We start from the raw sequence: 20,951 nt of genomic DNA, 5'->3' as shown, positions 1-20,951 counted from the left end.
ACGAAAGCCCCAAGTCTGGAATGGGGCTGGTGGGGGGGGGGGGGGGGGGGTGGGGGGTCGGAGTTGCCCAGCGCACCTCCCAAGCCTAAAATGGGGCTGGGAGGCCGGAGGCGCGATTCGCGTTCTATGAAACTACCCAGTACCCCCCCCCCCCCCCCCCCCCGAATGATCATGAGCGAACAAAATCTTCACGAACATCGACGTAAGTCAGAAGCGAAACCTCGCCTCGTGCAACCATAAGCCCGTAAGGTAAACAACGTTGGAAATTCTATTGAGGAAAAAAACCGGACCTCCCAGATGGTCAATAACATATATGTATTGTATTGTAAACTGTCACCAACTGTGCGCACAAAGATTCAGTGTCACTATCTCTAGTACATGAGGCATGAGATAAACAGTGCAGTTCATTAAATGAGCCATCGCACCAAGACATATTAATTCCTTCTTTCATCTAGAGAGGAATAGATGGGGAGCGAGTGTGTCACGCATGATTGCATAATCGACAGTTGCGGCTCTAGCTTTGCAATGTATCACGCAAGGTTTGGAGAGGCCTAGCCTTTGTTAAAACCAGATACAAGTGATGAGAAATTTAAGGCTAAAAAAGTGTTGTTGTTTTTATTGGAAGCGCACATTGTTACACATATTTGACGATTCGCGCCAAATTCACTCTGTTTGAAATTACACGGTTCGAGTCGATCTGCAGGTATCTGTCAGCACCACGAGTTCCACCCTGATATTGAATTGCTGACTGGGGCAAGCTTCCTAATACACCAATCAGACAGCATATCTTCGTCCGGATAGAGAAGGCACGGGAGCATTCAGAGCAAAGAGTCCCGGGGAATGCTCGGCTAGTCTAAGCGATGATGCCGACGATAGCAGCCCCAACGTGGATTCTACTGTTGCTTGTAGCTTGCTACATCTCACTATGCACAGCGCGTAAGTGATACCCAAATAGTCCATTCTACTTTTATAATCAATTTTCAATCATTGGTTTAACTGCTTTAATCTATCTATGTCCTTTGAATGTTTCTTTAAAATTCCACTATTAGGCAGATAATTCCCTAGAGTTACGAATATAGCAGAAATGAGCTTTTCATATTGAATATTCATTTCGAAGTCTGAATCATCCGATAACATTATCGATATCTCATTTGAAAAATCTAAGCTGTTATTTGAATTCGCATATTTTACTCATATCGACAACTCCTGGAAAATTCCCTTTGTCTAGGTCCCTGTTAACAGTGTTTCGCAGCAGTATGTATTATATCCTGTTTTGCTTATTGTTTCAGTCAATTAGTGTCGGTTTTATTGGCGATGAATTGTAATAATTCAATGCTCAAATAACTCAATATGCCCGTGGATTGACGATATGTCTGGGTACATGCTAGGCTAAGATCAAATTAAATCACGCTGGGAGAGCAATTTCGTGACTGAGAATCATCTATGAGTGATGTTGTCTGCTTTCATAGGCCATTGGTTAACTGCAACATACTGCGAATCCTAAGACAAAAACACGAAAAATAATTTGTTGCACTGTTGAAAACAAGCCTGTATTTAGCCCAGTTGCAAATGTACACGGATCTGTAGATTGGAAGGTGTTGAGAACCAGGTCTAGTTTACTAAGGACAATAAGCCTTTATTCTCTACGACCCTCTGTATTCCAAGCAAAGCTACCCGGGTCACGACGCATCGCCTTCATGAGAAGACAGTAACCCCTGTCTAAGTGCACCATTTTGATCATACACTCTTGTTAGCTTTTCTTATCCAATCCAGGAGGGATTCTAAACGTCGCGTTTTCGGGTATTTTGTGTGTGTTATGCAAGTTTTATCGACCCTGCGCTTGTAATATTATCCCTACCCAAATCTACTTAGAAACAGGCATTTCTTTATCCAGACAGTCTAAGGCGAATAAAAGCCTAATGATTAAAGCGGCTCTTGAGGTATCTACAAGAATCTAGTGATCATGTGCTTTTTTATTGTTGCTAAGGTCTAGTGGGATTTTCTGTCAACTCCCGTTTTGTTGTGTTGCGTTATTCCTAAGCTCTTAAACTCAAGTGTTTTATTGCCGACCAAACATCCTTATCCTAAAAAAAGTGTAATTAAAGGCGAAATCACAATTTTTCAGTGAACGTCGCACATGTTTCCCATTCAGCGAGATAACTTTTATCTGTTCCTTGCAAGAGCTACTTTGCCCAATAATTAACAGAGTTCTGTTTCGTTTTTTGCTAAAAATAAGCGCATATACACTCTTTTTTTATAAGAACGTTCAGCCCAGAAAAAAAAAAGTCCTGATGCGTTCTAAAATGCAGAATCAACGTGTGTTTGTAGTGTAAATTGTGATCATTAGTATAGTTCTCTTCCTAATAATTCATCGAGTTTTATATTCTTATATACAATAAAGCCTTAAAATGGCCCAGCCTCGACTGAAAATTAGACGTTCTTATATAAAAAATAGTGTAATCCAGTATATTCATGTTGTTGAATAAACTAATGTTGTTGAATTAAAGTTTAAAAATAATCGGTTTTCCTGCTTTATTTTCCCCTTTCTGTTATTTAGATGCCATCTTTTCTTCTCGCTCATCACCTTTTAATGGCCATTTATTCTTGTCCACTCGTTCATTACCATTATATGCTGATCGCCATCTTTTCTACTCGCGCATCCCCTTTTTATGTTGATCGCCATCTTTTCTACTCGCGCATCCCCTTTTTATGTTGATCGCCATCTTTTCTACTCGCGCATCCCCTTTTTATGCTGATCGCCATCTTTTCTACACGCGCATCCCCTTTTTATGCTGATCGCCATCTTTTCTACTCGCGCATCCCCTTTTTATGTTGATCGCCATCTTTTCTACTCGCGCATCCCCTTTTTATGTTGATCGCCATCTTTTCTACTCACGCATCCCCTTTTTATGCTGATCGCCAACTTTTCTACTCGCGCATCCCCTTTTTATGTTGATCGCCATTTTTTCTACTCGCGCATCCCCTTTTTATGCTGACCGCCATCTTTTCTACTCGCGCATCCCCTTTTTATGTTGATCGCCAACTTTTCTACTCGCGCATCCCCTTTTTATGTTGATCGCCATCTTTTCTACTCGCGCATCCCCTTTTTATGCTGATCGCCAACTTTTCTACTCGCGCATCCCCTTTTTATGTTGATCGCCATCTTTTCTACTCGCGCATCCCCTTTTTATGTTGATCGCCATCTTTTCTACTCGCGCATCCCCTTTTTATGCTGATCGCCAACTTTTCTACTCGCGCATCCCCTTTTTATGTTGATCGCCAACTTTTCTACTCGCGCATCCCCTTTTTATGCTGATCGCCAACTTTTCTACTCGCCATTTTTTGTCCATTTTTTCTGCATCTCTTCTTTACGCTCATCCCCTTTTAATGCTGACCGTCATCTTCACTCACACATCTTCTTTTTATATTGCTCCATGCTCGAAGATCCAGCGTACTTTGCCGGAGCTCTTAAGGGTCATCCCCTTTTTATTTTGACCGCCGAAGTTTATTTAAGGTTTCAATCGCACTAGCCTCATCTCTCTTTTTTCTTATTTTTAATGTATTTTTTTTAGAAATTCATTACCAACATCATCATCATTTCTATCGTCAATGTCGTTTTTATATCCTACAGAGATATATCAGAGAAGAGTCTGTCCCACGGTGCTAACGTACAAATCACACAGGGAATGCAAGGGGACCGTTCATCTTTGTAACTCGGACGATGAGTGTAGTCCCGGCGAGCGATGCTGTCCGCAAGAAAACGAGTGTCCTCTAAAATGCCGAAAAACTGTCATAACAAGTAAGAAGTACCTTATACTTAATGACGCGAAGTCGACTTTCCTAAAAAAAAGATTTTTGGAACATCCCTGTAAAAGTGTTTCTGTGAACTCACTGTCTTTTCTTTGTTTTCAGAGGGCTGCCCTATTCCTATCGATTTAGCTCTTCTTCTAGACTCATCGGGCAGTATAGGAAGGCGTAATTGGGTCAAGGTAAAATTAAGCTTGCGAAAGAACAGTGAAAAGACTTCCAATAGCAGGCCATAGCCAGCGGTTTTTCTCTGCTTTTGCTTTGCATGCTGGGTAACATTTGAGATTTAAGCTTAAAAGTGAAATTAAGAGAAACCCAAATAGCGAAAGCTTGGCAGAACGATAAAAGTTGTAAAAAAAGTAAATCTTTATATAATGGTTTAGCTCATGAATCTTCGAAATGTTTAGAAGTGTTTAAAATATAGAAATAAGTACCGTTCTTAAGTTCGGATAGCGGTATAAAAGTCGTCATTCTCGCTAGACTTTGTCGAATGCAGAGCTCCATAAAAAGAGATATGATCAAGTCTGAAATAATGCCTTTAAGACATCAATAGTGCAAAAACAACTAAATTTATTTATTTTATTTTATTTATTTTGATTTTAATTGTGAATGATGATTGCAATGATAGTTCTGATAATGGTGATGATGATAATAATGATGACGGCAAAAATGATAGTTATGATAATGGTGATGATGATAATGATAACGGCAATAAAGATAGTTATGATAATGGTGATGATAATAATGATTATGAGAATGATGATCGCAATAATGAAGTTGTATTCTATGATGATGAAAAAATGCTTGTTATATTATCATTACTATTGTTATGAACAGTCAATGTTCAACTTCGTTAGCTTTTTTCTATTCGTGTTGAGGCGTGTTACATATTTTATTTGGGATACTATTTTCTGGGGTACAGGCTGCGTTATTTCATCAAATCACCATAGCTGTTATCATCAGCATTTTCAACGCTGCCCAAGCTTTTCAAGCATTATCATAATTTTTGCTGATCAATCCAGTAGTTGTTAATGAATTTACCTGTGAATCCTATTTTTATTATTTACTTTCGTGTCTTTATGTCTTTAGGTCCAAAAGTTCGCCAAATCCATTGTTGACATCTACGATATCTCGGAACAAGGCACCCATTTTGCTATCATCGCATATAGTACAAGCGCTGTTGTCGAGATTGCATTTAACAAATACACAGGAGTAGAGCGAAACGCCGTTAACATAAAGAGAGATATCGACGAGTTCAAACTGCAAAGGGGTCTCACGTTCATCGACAAAGCCCTCGCTCTAGCCGATAGCAAAGTTTTTACTGTAGAAGGCGGCATGAGGACAGACAGGAAGAAGGTAGGTCACGTGCTCGAACCCAGGATTCGCAGAGGCGGGCGCGTAGTCATAGAAGGACCGTTAAATAAGAAATGACCCCCTTTTTGGCTGACAAGGGGGCTGGGCGTATACTTTGCGGGTCCCCTGTGTACTCGTCTGGGCGCCGTTGGCTTCTTCATTGGCTACATGGAGTCCCGAAGGGACCGAGAATTTAACCAAAAAGCAATATTACGCAAGTCGAATCCATTAATGTTTGGGGACTGTTTTGGGGGTAGAAAACAATAGAAAATTGAAAGAGCTTTGATGATGCATCGCCGTTTTTCTCATTTAAGATAAAAAACTTCAAGTTTCATGGTCGAGGACTTAGACATTGCCATTGCAAACCAGGCTATCAATGCTTGCTAAGACAGAAAAGAGTTTCTAGACTTATTTTATCCTGGTTTTCAGAGGCTTATTGCCCCCAAGCATCCAATAGATTAGATTTTTCAACCTGCCATCTGACATCTTTTAAAAGCGAGTAATTTTTATAGAAGTTAGTAGAGAATTGACAACTTAGCACTGGAGCATTTTTCGTTACATTTTACTTAAAAATGTCAAATTACTCACGTTTGTTATTGTTTAGCATTAAAAATACATCGGTTTATTATTCGCGAGGAAACTTCAAAGTAATAACAATCTAAGAATAAAGCCTGATATGTTATTGAGGATATTTGATATCTTGGTTTCTCGCTTGAATTAGCCGATGGAAATGGATTCTTTGAGTCACTCGACGTTGAGCGGGAGCATGTAATAGCGGCGTAATTGACCTTCTTTTAATTAAGTTCCCTATATTGCTCCAATTTTAGGTAGCTCTCGTACTGACAGACGGAATCCAAACCAAGGACCGCGGCCCATTCACACCACCGGGGATAGCGTCCGGCCCTCTAAAGATGAAGGGTGTTGAGGTGTACTCCCTGGGAGTAGGCAGCGACATTGAAGTTCTCGAGTTGATCACGATGGCAAGCAGTGACATCAATGTGTACAGTGCAAGGAATTTCGACGAATTAGAAACAAAAGTAGCTGACATTACGCAGGCTCAGTGTAAAGGTAACGCAAGGGCTATTCTACGTCACGGTATAATATAACCGAACTGATATATTTCCTTTAACTTTCAACTAAAAAAACTAAGGACGTTTGATAAAACGCTGTGTCTACTTGCACGGCTTCCGGTAAAGGAGGAAAAAAAAAACTAGCTGCACGGCTGTCTCCAATTTTCTCTATTTTTAGCCTAAATAACCAGTTTCTGGCTTTGAAACACTTCCACGATTATTAAGAAAAGCCAAGAGATGTTTTTTAGCTTGAAATCTGTGCATTGAGTGACCCGCAAATGCTCGGCACAGTATGAATGAAGCATGAAGCATGAAGTTCGACACCTCGTTTTCGCCATAACAGCTGTGCAAGGAGAAAAAAAGTAGATGCACTTCCCTTTTTTCTTTTTGCCATTAAGCCAAAATGAAAAGTTTTGACTTTAAAAACCTCCCACCGTTATTTAGTACCGTCAAACGATGGCTTCGAGCTTGAAAAAATACGCTAAAGGCGACATGCGAATGCTCGGCACATAATGAAGGATGCATGAAATCTCGAACTCCACGCTTCGTTCATACTTTGCCGAGTATTTGCGGGCCGCTTGTTGCATAGCTTTTCAGGCTAAAAATCGTCGCTTGGCTGTTCTAAATAATCGTGGAAGTGTTTTAAAGCCAGAGACTTTTTATTTATGCTAAAAATCGAGAAAACTGGAGACAGCTGTGCAGCTAGTTTTTTTCCCCTCTTTTACCGGAAGCCGTGCAAGTAGACACAGCGTTGATGAAAATAATGGAAACATTGATGTTTGAACGTATGATGTTTGAACTTGTTCTTCATCAGCTTGTGACCAAAGGGTAGACGTTGTGTTTGGCATTCCTGACTCCAGTGACTTGGGCCTGGAATTTGATAACATTAAGAAGTTCTACACGAGGCTGGCTGGACTGCTGACGATAAGTAACCGTCTTGCGCATGTCGGCATTGTACGGTATAGTGATACCGCTGACATGATCCTACCGTTGGATGAAAGTTACTACAGAGATAGCGTCGTGAATAAGATATCCAATATAAAGCTGTCAGGTCAGTGTATTTTACTAGCTCAAAAAGGGGCTCAATCAACATCACATAAAACAACACAAGGAAGACTAAAAGTGTTCTGGGAGGAATGACCAGCGCCTGAATACACTGTGAGAATTCCAAGTTATACGTTAGCTTTGAAATTTAGGAAAAGTTGGAGAAAGGGTTTATTGACAAGTACTTTGTTGGAAACAGCATCCTGTGAAGTAGGTTTGCTTTTTGTTTGAAAGGGGCTCAATTCAAATCCAGTATGGGCAAAACAATCTTTGAAGAGGATAGTCCATTTTGTTACCCGTTTATAACACGCTGTCTACAAAATGAGTGACTCGCTTATCCTATCCTACATATGCTTTTCTCCTGCCTTCCATAACAAACTCACAACCCCTCCGCTTGGCACGCTTCTGATCAAGTTCAGCAGATACTCACCACACCTGATATCTTTACAGGTACTTCGGGTGTCGACCCCAGTAAAGCGATCCAAGTTGCGGCCGATCAGGCCTTCACGATGTTTGGAGGCGTTCGCCAGGTCGTGCCAAAGACTTTTGTCTTGTTCATGCCTAGGGAAGCAACTGTTGATAGAAGTGTCGTTGAGAAGGCAGTGGCTAAGCTAAAAAGCATAGGAGTACGACTTATGACTGTTGGCTTGAATAAAGTCATCAGCAAGGATAGGGACATGTACAATACCCTCTCTTCTCAACCTAAAATCCGATACGTTTTATCTGGTTTCGATCATCCCGAGTTGGGTATTGCCGCTTATGAGGCCGCTGACACTATTTGCAAAGGTAAAAAAAAAACGCAGGTATGATAAATGCTCTGCTTTTATAGTTTTTTTCATTGCAACATAGATCAGACATTGACTAAAAGCAAGTTACACATTGACCAACAAAAATACATTGACTAACCGAAACACATTGACCAACAGAAACACACTGACCACGAAATACATTGACCAACGAAAAAAAAATGACCAACAGAAACACATTGACCAACAGAAACACATTGACCAACAGAAAAACATCGACCAACAGAAAAACATCGACCAACAGAAACACATTGACCAACAGAAACACATTAACCAACAGAAACACATTGACCAACAGAAACACATCGACCAACAGAAACACATTGACCAACAGAAACACATTGACTAACACAAACACATTGACCAACAGAAACACATTGACCAACAGAAACACATTGACATAGCATCAACAAATGACCAAAATAAAACATCACATCGGGCAGAATGGCTATTGTTTTCTGGACATCATTAAAAATGGCGCCTAGTTCTCATAAAATATTCATTACTTCTTAGTTTGAATGTGATTGGTTAAGCTTAAAGACTGCTTCGGGATTTGAGCTCCCATAGGTCGTCAAACATTACCGACCTAATGACTAGGTGTCTAGCGGCAAGTTTAAAATGTATTGTGATGATGCAAATGCTAGCGCATCGTTGAAGTTGTAATAACATACTACAGTCGAAGCTCTCTGAGCGACCGCTCTCGTAAGCGACCGCTCTCGTAAGCGACCAGCCCCGATAACGACCACGATCACGAATCACCGATTGAATTGTCACACAAACACTGTAATTCTAAGCTCTCGTAAGCGACCGAGTTATCGGTGCGACCAGCTCCGTTTACGACCACAATTTCAAAACACCAACTGAGATTCTCTTTAATTTTTAAGCTCTCGTAAGCGACCACAATGATATTTGGCTTTACAACATCAGTCAACACCTGATAAACATCATATCCAATGCATGCTGAAATCGCATATAAAGCGGAAATGTTGTTATTTTTCACAAAAGAATTCAGAATTTCAGAATTCGTCTGTTTCTGCTTTCTTGTTAAACACCGAAGTGTGAATCGGAATCAAACTATAGCTGATCGTATCTACGCCACTGAAAACGCACATAAATAAATAAAAATAGTTAGTCTACGCATTTCAGGAATCATTTTGGTGTAAGTTATGTTGGAGATCGTAATGTATTTGAGAAATAAAGGCGAGAGTCGTTTTTTGAATTCGTCGGTTTCTGCTTTCTTGTTAAACACCGAATTGTGAATCGGAATCAAACTATAGCTGATCGTACCTACGCCACTGGAAAAGCACAAAAATAAATGCAAAATACTTAGTCTACGCATTTCAAGGATCATTTTGGTGAAAGTTACGTTAGGGTTTGTAATCTATCACCGGGGAAATAAGTACGAGAGTCGTGTTTTGTATTCGTGTTGGTTTTTGCTTTGTTAAATATCTCAAAGCACCTTATCTTAGAGCACAGTACCCTTCAGTCTGCTCCGTTCTCTCTTTTAGAGAAAAATGTCTTCGTGTTTTTTTTTTGTTCTAGGAATAGAAACAAGACGAAATACATCAAAGTATAAAACACGCCTCATATAAATTATTCTGACAAATACCTAAGAATGATATTTCACGTTTCATGATCCCAAGGGATCCCAAGGGCGTGTGGAAAGTGGTTTGCACTTGTAAACTAAATGTGCATAATTAGCACTTTTTGACATCTTTCATATGACTTTCGTGTTTTTTCTTCTGACATAGTGGTGTTTTCTCGTCGCATTTTTTACGCAAGAAGTATCAATTTAAAGCAACAAACGTTATCTACCAGAATCCTTTGAAAGGCATTTCAGAATTGCACCGTTTTGCGGGAATCACTAACTATCTTGCCCATACAAATTTTACGAGAAAATGGCTCATATTCAGAAGCCCAACATACCATGGTTTTTCCAACCAAACGACATATAATGCATATCAGTATAAAGATCTACTCTTGCTTAATATGGTTCCCGTGAAAGGCTGTTCAAAACTAAAGCATTAGTGAGTTATGACGTTTTAGTCGTGCGCCTTGACGGCCATTTCGCCATTTTCTCTGTATTTGAACCTCCCGCCGGCTAGTTAATGAGGTAACGCGCCAGTGATTTTTTTTAATTTATGGCATACGGAAATGTCCAGCCATTCTGCCCGATGACTAACAGTAGCACATCGACTAACAGAAACAAATGACTTAAAGAAACAGGTTAACTAACAGAAACACATTGACGATTGACCAACAGTAAAACACGACCAACAGAAACACATTGAAGATTAAACAATAAAACATGACCAACAGTAACGTGACCAACAGAAACATATTCGGCAATGGAACATTGACTAACAATGACATATTGACCATTGACTAACAGCAAACATGTTCCAACTCTTATTGGGTATTGACTTCCCACAACATTACATTTAGACAATTACCAATATTCGATAAATAACTAATCATCTTTCCAACACATATTTGGAGCAACTACAGTGATATCGAGCCTTCACTTTCTATTCCAGGTCGTTATGGAAAGTGTCCAGCCTACAAACCGGGATTAGTGGCGGAATGTCCAGCTGGGGGCGAGAAGGATGGTTGTTCCGTTGACTCAGACTGCGCCAGCAAAGATGACATGTGCTGCGAGGGTGATTGCGGTGAACGAAAATGCACTCCACGCGTCAAAAGTAAGAACAACCACGCATCTAAGAATAAGGATACTATGATGTCTTTTTAAACGCTTTTATTGTGCGAGAGGTGTGCCTCCATAGCGCTATGAAGGTCAAGAAATAGGAACAGAGCCGATTACGAGTTTTAGTTTTATGCCTCTAGTAGACAGTCTGCCCTGAAGAAGTCTTATTATAGACGAAAATTTGGCAGTGTCGAATACCAGTTTTTTGTTTTTTGTTATTTATTATTCTGGTTCAAGAACTCGACTATTTGGACTTTTTGTATTTATATCTAGTAGACCAAGCATACATGTGAAACATTTTGTGTTTTGCAAAACAAGTTGCTTTCATGTACGACGTGAGTTTTCACGATAAGATAACTAACACCAACCATTTGTTAACTTTCAGACTGTTTCATCACTATGGACGTTGCCCTTGTCATCGATTCATCAGCGGCTGTCAGCGACGAAGATTTCGAAAAAGTGAAGAAATTTGCTATCAGAATCGTGCACGGAATAGCAGGTAAGACGCATGGTCAGACCAAGGAGGCCATTTTTATAATCATTGAACTTTCTATGTACAAAGTATATCGGCTTGCTTCTAAAAAATCAGCTAATAAAGTTATTTTTATGATGACAAGTTAAGATTTTCATAGAAGCTGAAATGCAATGGCTTAAGCGAGAACATACAGTATTATTCAATTGATGCGAGTCTCTCAAATGTACGTCAATAAAAAGTGTTGATAATTTTGTTCAAATGCGCCATGGCAACCTGGGAGTCAGTTATTGCTAAGCTCTGGTGTTTTTATTTTCTTCTTAAAGACGCCGAAAACTCCATCCACTTCGGCCTGGTCCAGTACGGCGAAAAAGCCACAACAATAGTGGACTTCAACAAAATTATGCCAAACTCGGCCTTGAGGGAGACTATCAAAGCACTGACAAAGAACAACGACCCTACGCGACGCGTAGACCTTACGCTGGAGACAGTCAAAAAGGACCTTTTTAGGTAGACCGTATGCATAGGTTTAGTTTTAGTGCTTGGTAAAAGGTGCTCCGAGTAAATTCGAATACCCCGACAGAAGAAGTGGATTAGGAGGAAGGGGGGTAAGTTGGGTGGGGACTCCCAATGTCAGGGTGCTAGTCCAACGAACCTGTGTTTACGGGTCCAGGTATCGTTAAGGTTAGCTGCCGCCCTCAAATAACTCCCAAACAGGGGTCTCAAAATATTTATATACCGATATCACATTTTAAAAAGGTATTAAGTTTATTTTGGCAATACCTGGCCGAACAATGAAATGATGGTTCTTTTCAAGAAAATGCCGCTTTTGAATAAACATCTTTCCAAAGTATTACTCTCATTGATCTCGAGATTGATTTCCAGTCATTTCTACTCGAATAAGTTGAACTTTACCCGAACTGACTCGAAGCTTCCTTAGAGACTTTCCAGTTATTTCTAATCGGATAACTCGAATTCCACACTAACTCGTGCTGTTTTTGCCCTGAGTGTTCGAGTATACAGGTTAACTTCTAAATATGTAAAAAAGGTAGCTGTATTAAGCTCTGTTGTTATGGTGTTTAATTGTGGCCCTTGCTGTGTGCTGATAGCTTGGAGGGCGGAATGCGACAAGGCCATCCCCGCTTTGTAGTCTTCATCACTGCAGGAGGCACCGACGCGGCTTCCAAGGACCTGGCTGTTGCATCGAAACCCTTACGAGACCTCGGCGTTAATATCATTGCCCTCGGCATCAACAGTGGCGTAGACAAGGCCTTTTTGAACAGTCTTGCGACCAAGTCAAGTTTGGCATTTTCTGCAAGCTCTGCGGATCAGCTAGGGGTACAGAGAGAAGCCGTCGAGAAGGCAATGTGTAGTGGTAAGAGCCGTGTTTTATGTAAGTGGTCAATGAAGAGATAGAGTAGATAAATTACTGTTCCCGACTTGTCTGACGATGGTTGTGGTACCGCAAGGATTTGCGCAAGTGGGAAAAAGATTAAAATCGGCCCTGTGGCTTGAGAACTAACGCAAGTGCTAATAAGCTATCGCAGCTCTCTGAATTAAGAATATTGTTCAACCAATCATTTGTTAGTGTTTCAAAGTGAAAAAAAAAACACTATCGTCATTTGGATACTATATTACTGAAAATGTAATGATTTGTTATCAACAGCTAAGCCCGGAAAATGCCCACCACCATTCAGCACCGGGTTCTGTCCCGATATCACCGATGTTCCATCAGACCAAGTTCCATGTGGTCCCTCGATTAACGATCCTAAAGGGAAATCTAACGACTGGGAATGTCCTGGAGAGCAGAAGTGTTGCCTAGACATCAGGCAGGGATGCTTTTCGGTATGCACGGACCCGCCCCTGTGTAAGTACTTATTTGTTTCGCTTACACTTTATAACAAGGCCCTGAAGTAGTACAAAGCAGGGGGAGGGGCTGGTGCGTGGCGAGGTAGTTAGGCGAAGGCTTTGTCATCTTTTTATAAAAAAAACTGTCTAGATTGATGTCTACGATAGCAAAATCTAGATTGATGTCTACGATAGCAAAATCTAGATTGATGTCTACGATAGCAAAATCTAGATTGATGTCTACGATAGCAAAATCGTTGGCAACCCTTGCTGGCTAGCCGACAAACTTTTTACTTATCATTTTTGATCCTTTTGTTTCGTTTTGTTTTCTGTTGAAGAGTTCTTAGTAATTTTTCGCTTGACATTGGAATACATGTATACATGTAAAATAATCTTGAAACAGCCATATACTATCGGAATATTACCTCTTCTCCATCCCTCAATTCAGGTGATGAAAATGTTTGCTGACCCATTTGTTGCTAGATGAGGATCTTTGGGTAGATGCCTTTTAACTACCCCTTGTTTCCTCAGACTGCGAGGGCCAGTACGATCTGACACTTCTCATAGAAAACTCGGACGATGTCGGTGCAGATGGCTTTAACAAGCTCAAAACATTCGCCAAAGACCTCACTAAGTCATTCTCCGTGGCCGACTACAACACACGGGTATCTGTCATTACCTACGGCGGCCCGGCTAAGGTGGAGTTCACCCTTTCGTCCCTCGGTGCTTCCAGCTTGAGGCAGAAGGTTAACCAGGCAATTGATGCCCTGAAATTTAGTGGTGGAGCCGGCGGTGGGGTCAGCAATGCTCTTGAAAAGGCGGTCAGTGATATATATACTGCGGCCGGTGGTTCCCGTGACAGCGCTAACAAGGTAGGTAATATTGAGAGACTGGCGTTATTAGAACAAGCTAGCGGCCTTTCGTATTAACACGACTTTGATAGCGCAACAAATTGCTCTCAATTTTGAATCTAATAGTTTGAGCGCAATACCCTTTTATCTAAAGCTATTCAATGTAAAATTCGAGCGATTTATAGGGGGAATTGATGCGGAATTTACCGCGTTTGGCCCATAAACTTAAATTAGATCTCTTGCCATTTTCCCTTAATCAAGAAATAAATTGTTTAAAAAATACAAACCCAACCTCTTCGAAACAATATGGCCAAGAAACTTGCAATTTCCTATGAATCATGCTGCTGATTTTTAAAGGGCTAATTTTACGCAAAGCCAGGATTAAAAAATAATACAAATATCCATGCACCGTTTATATTGAAATCTCCCAACCATCAAAGTTGTGTTATATTGCCGCTTGCCACTCAAGCCTTTGGTACTTTTCATTTATTTAATTGACAACATCGTTGTATATTTGTATACTGTAAGGTCAGATCTTAATACTAATTTAGTAATTTTTCGTCTCCCGCACCCGGATTTGAGACAATTTCGTGGTTGTTATAAAAAGACTAAAAACCGGTTCGCAACGCGTGATAAAACAACTGCAGCTTATATAAACCTAAAGAATGGATAATAAGGAACTCCCAGGCTGAAAGATAAGCTGTTCTGTCAGCACCTTATTATTTTACGCGATTTTATTTTATTTTTACTTTGAAAAGCCTTGAAATAATCGTGTAATATCGCCGATGAGATGTGGATTTGGCAAAAATGTTTGCATTCATCGAAAAGAGCATCATTTCTACTTTTGATATGTGAAAAAAAATTTAGGGGCAAATAAAATCCGACTTTTTTACAAGCCGAAATATGACCCCCACTTGACCCTAATTATAAACAAATGTCGACACTCACTTTTTAATGCCTCGCTACCAAAAACTTATAAATAACAATTAAAACTCCCAAAAAAAGGATGCAATATAATTCTTGAAAATACTGGTATTTGATCAAATATTCTTGTCTCTCTGATGTTTATATGCTTTTCAAGATTATATTTTCATAGCATTTTAAAGTACAATCCGCATGCATGATAATTATTATCGGCACTAAAAACTTCCGGTTCTTTATTCATGAGCATCTCTAAACTTTTTCCCACGAAAGTTATTCTTAAATCGTCCTATATTTATTTCTATCCATCACTCGTTCTATAAGCATTATAATATTTTCTTTAGTTCCCTACTTTCGTGGACTAGAAACGCGTACCATCTTCTGCTGTCGTGTTGTTATGCAAATTCGAGGAGTTAATTTATTCAACAAGCGTTCATACAAAGAAATCAAGAAAAAATAACAGTTGAAGCTTTTTTACTATTGTTTATAATATAACCAACCAATTTCCATTCCCCAGGTAAATTGAGTTATAAAAAGAAAGTAAGAAAAAATAATAGTTGATACTTTTTACTATTGTTTTCAATACTACCAAAAAAATTCCATTCTTGTCAGGGAGCATATGTCCAAAAAAGCTCCCTAGGTAAATTTTGAGGTTACTTTTCTGTTTTCATTTTTTCGCGCGTTAACTTAGGGCCTAATCGCACTAGGAGGACAAAATTTGTCTGGCCGGGATAAACAGCCGTCCAAATTTTGTCCTGGCCAATCGATTGGCTTGTTAACCAGTAAAAAAAACGCTTTCACTATTCACTTTACCGGCATACTACAAGCAAGACAACGCAGGATTCTATCATTGCGCGTAAGGTGCAGTAAACGCTTATTGCAAGCAGGTAATTACTCTCTATAAGCACTTCTTTACTTTGACAAAGTCTCAGGCAGGAGATCATAGGACCAGAGGACTGAGGAGGGGGGAAGGTGTGGCTTGCTCAACCATAGGTACCATTTGGAAAAAGAATAATATTTGAAAAGCCTTCAATTAGGGGGGGGGGGGGGGGGGCGTTTACCCGGTGTATTATAGCCACCATCTTGGATTTGAGCAAAAATGAAAAACGAGGGAAGTGGGAGGGGAAGAGGAGAGAGAGCCTTCAAGCCGCATCCTGACCAATCGATTTCAAAGTTTCCGGGCTCGTTCAGTGACGGTGAATTCGATGACATCAAGCGTGTTGTCGAGCGCAGGGCGAACGCCGCTGAGCCAGAACCCGCAGTCAGCAGCGAGGAAGAGCCTACCACAAAGCTATTCAGCTGTCCAGTGCGTGAAAGGCTATACACGCTTGGCTTGGTTAGACTGGCACACACTATACGGCAAATGCGAGTTTGCCAAAGAAGGGGAATGCATATCTTTGCCCGGGGGGGGGGGGGGGGGGGGGGGACTCTCTAAAAATGTAGACGGGGGTAATCGTCATATCTTTTAGGGTATAAAATTTCTACCAACTGCCATCTCTTAGGCGGTGTTGGAGGATTTTTCAGATTTTGCTATCTCTCAGGGTGTAAAATTCGACCAACTGCTATTCCTAAAGTGGGTGTTAAACGTTTTTTTTCCATTCTGTTATCTCTTAGGGTATAAAATTCGATTAATTGCTATTCCTAAGGGGGTGTTAAACGGTTTTTTTTTTTCGATTCTGCTATCCCTTAGGGGCAAAAATTCCTTCGACCTCACCCAATTTTCCATCTCTTAGAGGAAATAATTTCTGTTGACCACGCCTAAAGTGCAATCCCTAACGGGTTACAATCAATTTTGCCGACGATTACCCCCGTCTGTTTTTATCGGAGTCCCCCTTCCCGGCAAGCTTGGCTACCACCAAAAAGTAGTTGGGGGGAGGAGGGGGGCGTACCATTAATTGGGAATGAAGTGATAGAATCAACAAGCTGCATCTCTATACAGGGGAACGCTGATTAAATCAGCGAGTTCCTATTACCGGGCCATGTACAGGTGTATTTTTCCCGATAATAACACAGGGTGCGGAGGCAGTAGAGGCTGCGGAGGAGGCAGCCGCCTACTTCCGTACGAGAGCTGCCATCCTAGATGAATGCCAACTAAATCACCCAATAGAAGCGAACGGCATCGACTTGTGCCACTTGTACTCCAGGTCCAGGCTCACCTTTCTTTCAGTGGCCACCCTTCCCACTATCTGCAAAGAGCTGGAGCTTCAAGTGCCCGGAGCAACCCGACGCAAAGCTTCTTTTGTAGCAACGCTCGTGGATGTTATTCAAAGATGTAGTTGCGCAAAATAAATCCACGATTTCTTTGGTCCCGATTATATTTTTTTCATGGTTACATGAAATAGATTTCTGAGTCGGTAATCCTGTGTTCTGTTGTGAAGACCAGAGTAAGTTTTTTTACTTCAATACTCTCTTTTACTAAAAAGGAAAACAGCTTACGGTGAGAGGCCTCAATATCGCAAATGTCTCAGCGTTCTTGCATAATTTGTATTTTTATTTGATCAAATTTGTAGTTGAACAAAGGCTTTGAAAATAAGCGAATTTTGACAATTTGATCAAAGTGTACAAAATTATGTCAGTATCGCTTGTTAATTAAATAAAAACATGCAAAACTCTCATTTTCTTCTTTTGGACGTTTTTCTTTTTAATAAGTAATTATCAGAAAAGTCTTATTGCAGTCATGGTGAGGTATTTTATGCTTGTCGCTTTGTTTGTCACGCTATGCATGGCAGCAAACAAAATAGTATCACGCGAGCCTAAAAATCGCAATTTAATGCAATAAATGCTATGAAATTATTTCCATTAAATTTTAGTATTGCCGACAGTATATTTCTTTTGATTTGAGCGCTCTTTCTTGTTTTTCTGGAGATTTGAAGGCGTTGTTTGAATGCGGAAAACCCGATACAGTAGTCGGCATTTGTTTATAATTTGGGTCAAGTGGGGGTCATATTTCGGCTTGTAAAAAAGTCGGATTTTATTTGCCCCTAAATTTTATTTCACATATCAAAAGTAGAAATGATGTTCTTTTCGATGAATGCAATCATTTTTGCCAAATCCACATCTCATCGGCGATATTACACGATCATTTCAAGGCTTTTCAAAGTCATCTAAAAACATAAAATAAAATAAAATCGCGTAAAATAATAAGGTGCTGACAGAACAGCTTATCTTTCAGCCTGGGAAATCCTTATTATCTATTCTTTAGGTTTATATAAGCTGCAAATGTTTTATCACGCGTTGCGAACCGGTTTTTAGTCTTTTTCTAACAACCACGAAATTGTCCGGGTGCGGGAGACAAAAAATTACTTTTCGGCTTCTATCGCCAAAAATATTTATCCAAATTGCTTCAAACTTTCACAGTATACTGAGGTCAACCATACCTATTACCAGTTTAGTTTTAAGCTAGGGCGCCCAAACATCATTTTTCCGAGAAATCTCGACGAACTCAGACCGCTGGTCTTAATCATGCGCTGTTAACCATCCTTTTGCAGGCGTTGGAATTTTTTTATATGGCTAGAAATTTCAGAGTTCGCTATTGTGGCCGCCATTTTGGACCCGAAGTCCATTTTGGACTTCCCGCTCACCCCACTCTTCCGAGACCGTGCTTTTCAAAATGGCGGCCAAATAACGAACTCCGTGTTTTCTCGCCAAAAAGACTCCAACGCCTATAGGTAGGCTAACTGTTAACGAACATAACCATTTGCTTGTATTTTAGTCCTTGATAATTATTGGCTCAGGAAAAGTAGAAAATCCAGCTGGCGCCACGAATCTCGCTAACCAGCTCCGCCAAGCTCAAGTTGACATCTTTGCCATGCCAGTCGGCGAAGGCAAGGACCTCGCGGCTCTGAAAACCATAGCGTCCAAGAAAGTGGAGAAGAACATCTTCGTCACGTCATCTTACCTTGCGCTTAAGGCTCATCTGAGAGCTCTTACAGAAGCCGTCTGTGAGGGCGCCGAGAAACTCAGACGTAAGATCGAAATTCATCTCGTTTACTTAGTGATTTTATTGTTAAACGCGCGCGATCATCCGGGAGATTCAAAATTTTAGGCGGGTAAACCAGTGGCGGGAAAACTAGACAGTTTGACTTATCACTGATATCGTGTTATGTTGTTCTAAATAAATTAGTTTTCATCATTTATTTTACATTTAGCATGTGATCTCTGAATATCGTGTTATGTTGTTGTTATAAATTACTTGTTATCTATTTATTTTATCATTAACATGTAATCACCCTATGGATATCGTGTTATGTTGTTATAAATTAGTTGTTATCTATTTATGATATCTTTAGCATGTGATCTCCCTCTGGATATCGTGTTATGTTGTTATAAATTACTTGTTATCTATTTATTTTATCTTGAACATGTAACCACCCTATGGATATCGTGTTATGTTGTTATAAATTAGTTATCTATTAATTATATCTTTAGCATGTGATCTCCCTCTGGATATCGTGTTTGGCATCCCGACTGCCTCATCTCTCGAAGGTGACTTCAAGAAGATCAAGAACACCTTCACCTCGTTGCTGAAATTCTTCAAGGTAAGAAAGCCTTAGAGAGCACTCAATATCAGTAAAAGTATTAACATATTAAGGTACCATGGCAGTAGTGGTTTTAGGGGGTCTTTACTACACAAGGATACACCTGGGGGTGCCCCCAGCACGCCTCCCCCACCACCCACCCCTAAAATGTTTACAAACATTTTAAGGAAATGAACCGTAAAATCGTGGCTGTGCCCCTACATTGTTTTTATGATATTACACTAATATTGTAACACGAAACCTAATCAGAATAAAATGTCTAAGCCCTTTCATTTTCCTTCAAACCACATTATTGGTTATTTGATCATTTGTTGTCTTGGTCTACAGGTGAATAATCGCAAGGCCCACCTCGGCATAGTGGAGTACAGTGACGACGCGCGCATGACCAAACCACTGGACCAAGAGTACGACCGAAAAGAGCTGATTAAAGTCATCGATGAGATACAACCCTCAGGAAACGGATTCAATGTTGCGGTGCGTACCGTATTACGAAAGGTCCTTAGTGAAAGTTCCCCCCCCCCCCAACATTTTTTAAAATCATAAGGAAATGACCAGCAGGGGCGTAGCTATGCGCCTGCCTAGTTTTTTCGAGGGCTGTTTACGGTCCTTTTTATTGCCGCAATAAAATCCGTAAAATCCACGTGCATCACTGTAAACTCAATGCATCCTAAAAGCGAACGGCAGTCGATGCAACGGTTCATAATACGAACTGCTGTAAAAACATGTTAAGTTGCTTGGGCATAAAAAAGGAAGAAGAAAGGAAAAACCAAAACAGAGTCGCAAAATACGCCAAAGTTTCAAATCCGCCACCGTTTTTTTCAGTCCTTCTAGAAGGCGACTTATACTTGTTATACGAGTTGCTTGTAATAACACAGTAGACATTTCGTTTGCGTTGCTTTACTTTACCTAAAACTCATTAAAATAAAGCTGAACAAATAAAAGAGTTTTCCTTATGGTGATTTTAAAAGTGGCTATTGTATGAACCCATTCAGACTGAACGCGTGTCCTTGTGCTTTTTGTGGCTTTTCGCCGAAGCCCGTCGTTTGTCTGTAGTGGATGTTGTTGTTGATTGATAAGGTCCTTAATCTAATACTGTTCTCCAAAGCGACTCTTCCTCCGTTTTGCTTTTTTTCTTCATTCCAACCCATCTCATCTTAACAGGCCGCCATGAAACGCGCCTCAGACCATGCCTTCACCATATTTGGTGGCGTCCGACAAACAGTCCCCAAGACATTCGTCTTGTTCGTACCACGTGACTCAACCGCTGATATGGCCGAAGTCAACAAGCAGGCTCAGGCATTGAAGGCCATGGGGGTACATATCGTCTTATTCGCAGTTGATAAGGTCACTAATCTGGATAAGTGGAAGACGATCGCGTCTCAGCCCGCAAGGAGGTTCTTCATCGGAAACACTTTTGACGACATCGCGGGGCAGATTTATGATGCTAAGGAGACGATATGCAAAGGTAAGTAAGGGTTAGCTCCCAGTCTTTATCGGCTGTTCTAAGATATAGGGAGGGGGTAGGGGTATCATCCCG

The 20,951-nt window shown here is 40.5% G+C and overlaps 1 protein-coding gene across 2 annotated transcripts in view; it reads left to right on the top strand.

The window, feature by feature from the left end:
* The first annotated feature begins 768 nt into the window (after positions 1-768).
* The window catches only part of LOC5512020, a 73,228-nt gene continuing 53,045 nt past the window's right edge, over positions 769-20,951 (top strand). For both annotated transcript variants that reach the window (XM_048727351.1, XM_048727350.1), the window contains exons 1-17: positions 769-936; positions 3,632-3,799; positions 3,913-3,989; positions 4,897-5,163; positions 5,988-6,228; positions 7,045-7,281; positions 7,725-8,060; positions 10,618-10,779; positions 11,170-11,283; positions 11,583-11,766; positions 12,366-12,631; positions 12,923-13,123; positions 13,636-13,976; positions 18,589-18,841; positions 19,305-19,414; positions 19,742-19,888; positions 20,576-20,879. In XM_048727351.1, the coding sequence (XP_048583308.1) occupies positions 861-936; positions 3,632-3,799; positions 3,913-3,989; positions 4,897-5,163; positions 5,988-6,228; positions 7,045-7,281; positions 7,725-8,060; positions 10,618-10,779; positions 11,170-11,283; positions 11,583-11,766; positions 12,366-12,631; positions 12,923-13,123; positions 13,636-13,976; positions 18,589-18,841; positions 19,305-19,414; positions 19,742-19,888; positions 20,576-20,879 (3,484 nt within the window). In that variant the 5' untranslated portion in view covers positions 769-860. The remainder of the gene's footprint in view (positions 937-3,631; positions 3,800-3,912; positions 3,990-4,896; positions 5,164-5,987; positions 6,229-7,044; positions 7,282-7,724; positions 8,061-10,617; positions 10,780-11,169; positions 11,284-11,582; positions 11,767-12,365; positions 12,632-12,922; positions 13,124-13,635; positions 13,977-18,588; positions 18,842-19,304; positions 19,415-19,741; positions 19,889-20,575; positions 20,880-20,951) is intronic.

The sequence above is a fragment of the Nematostella vectensis genome, chromosome 5 (assembly GCF_932526225.1).
Source record: "Nematostella vectensis chromosome 5, jaNemVect1.1, whole genome shotgun sequence".
Classification (NCBI taxonomy): domain Eukaryota; kingdom Metazoa; phylum Cnidaria; class Anthozoa; order Actiniaria; family Edwardsiidae; genus Nematostella; species Nematostella vectensis.
This window is presented reverse-complemented; position numbering and strand designations above follow the sequence as displayed.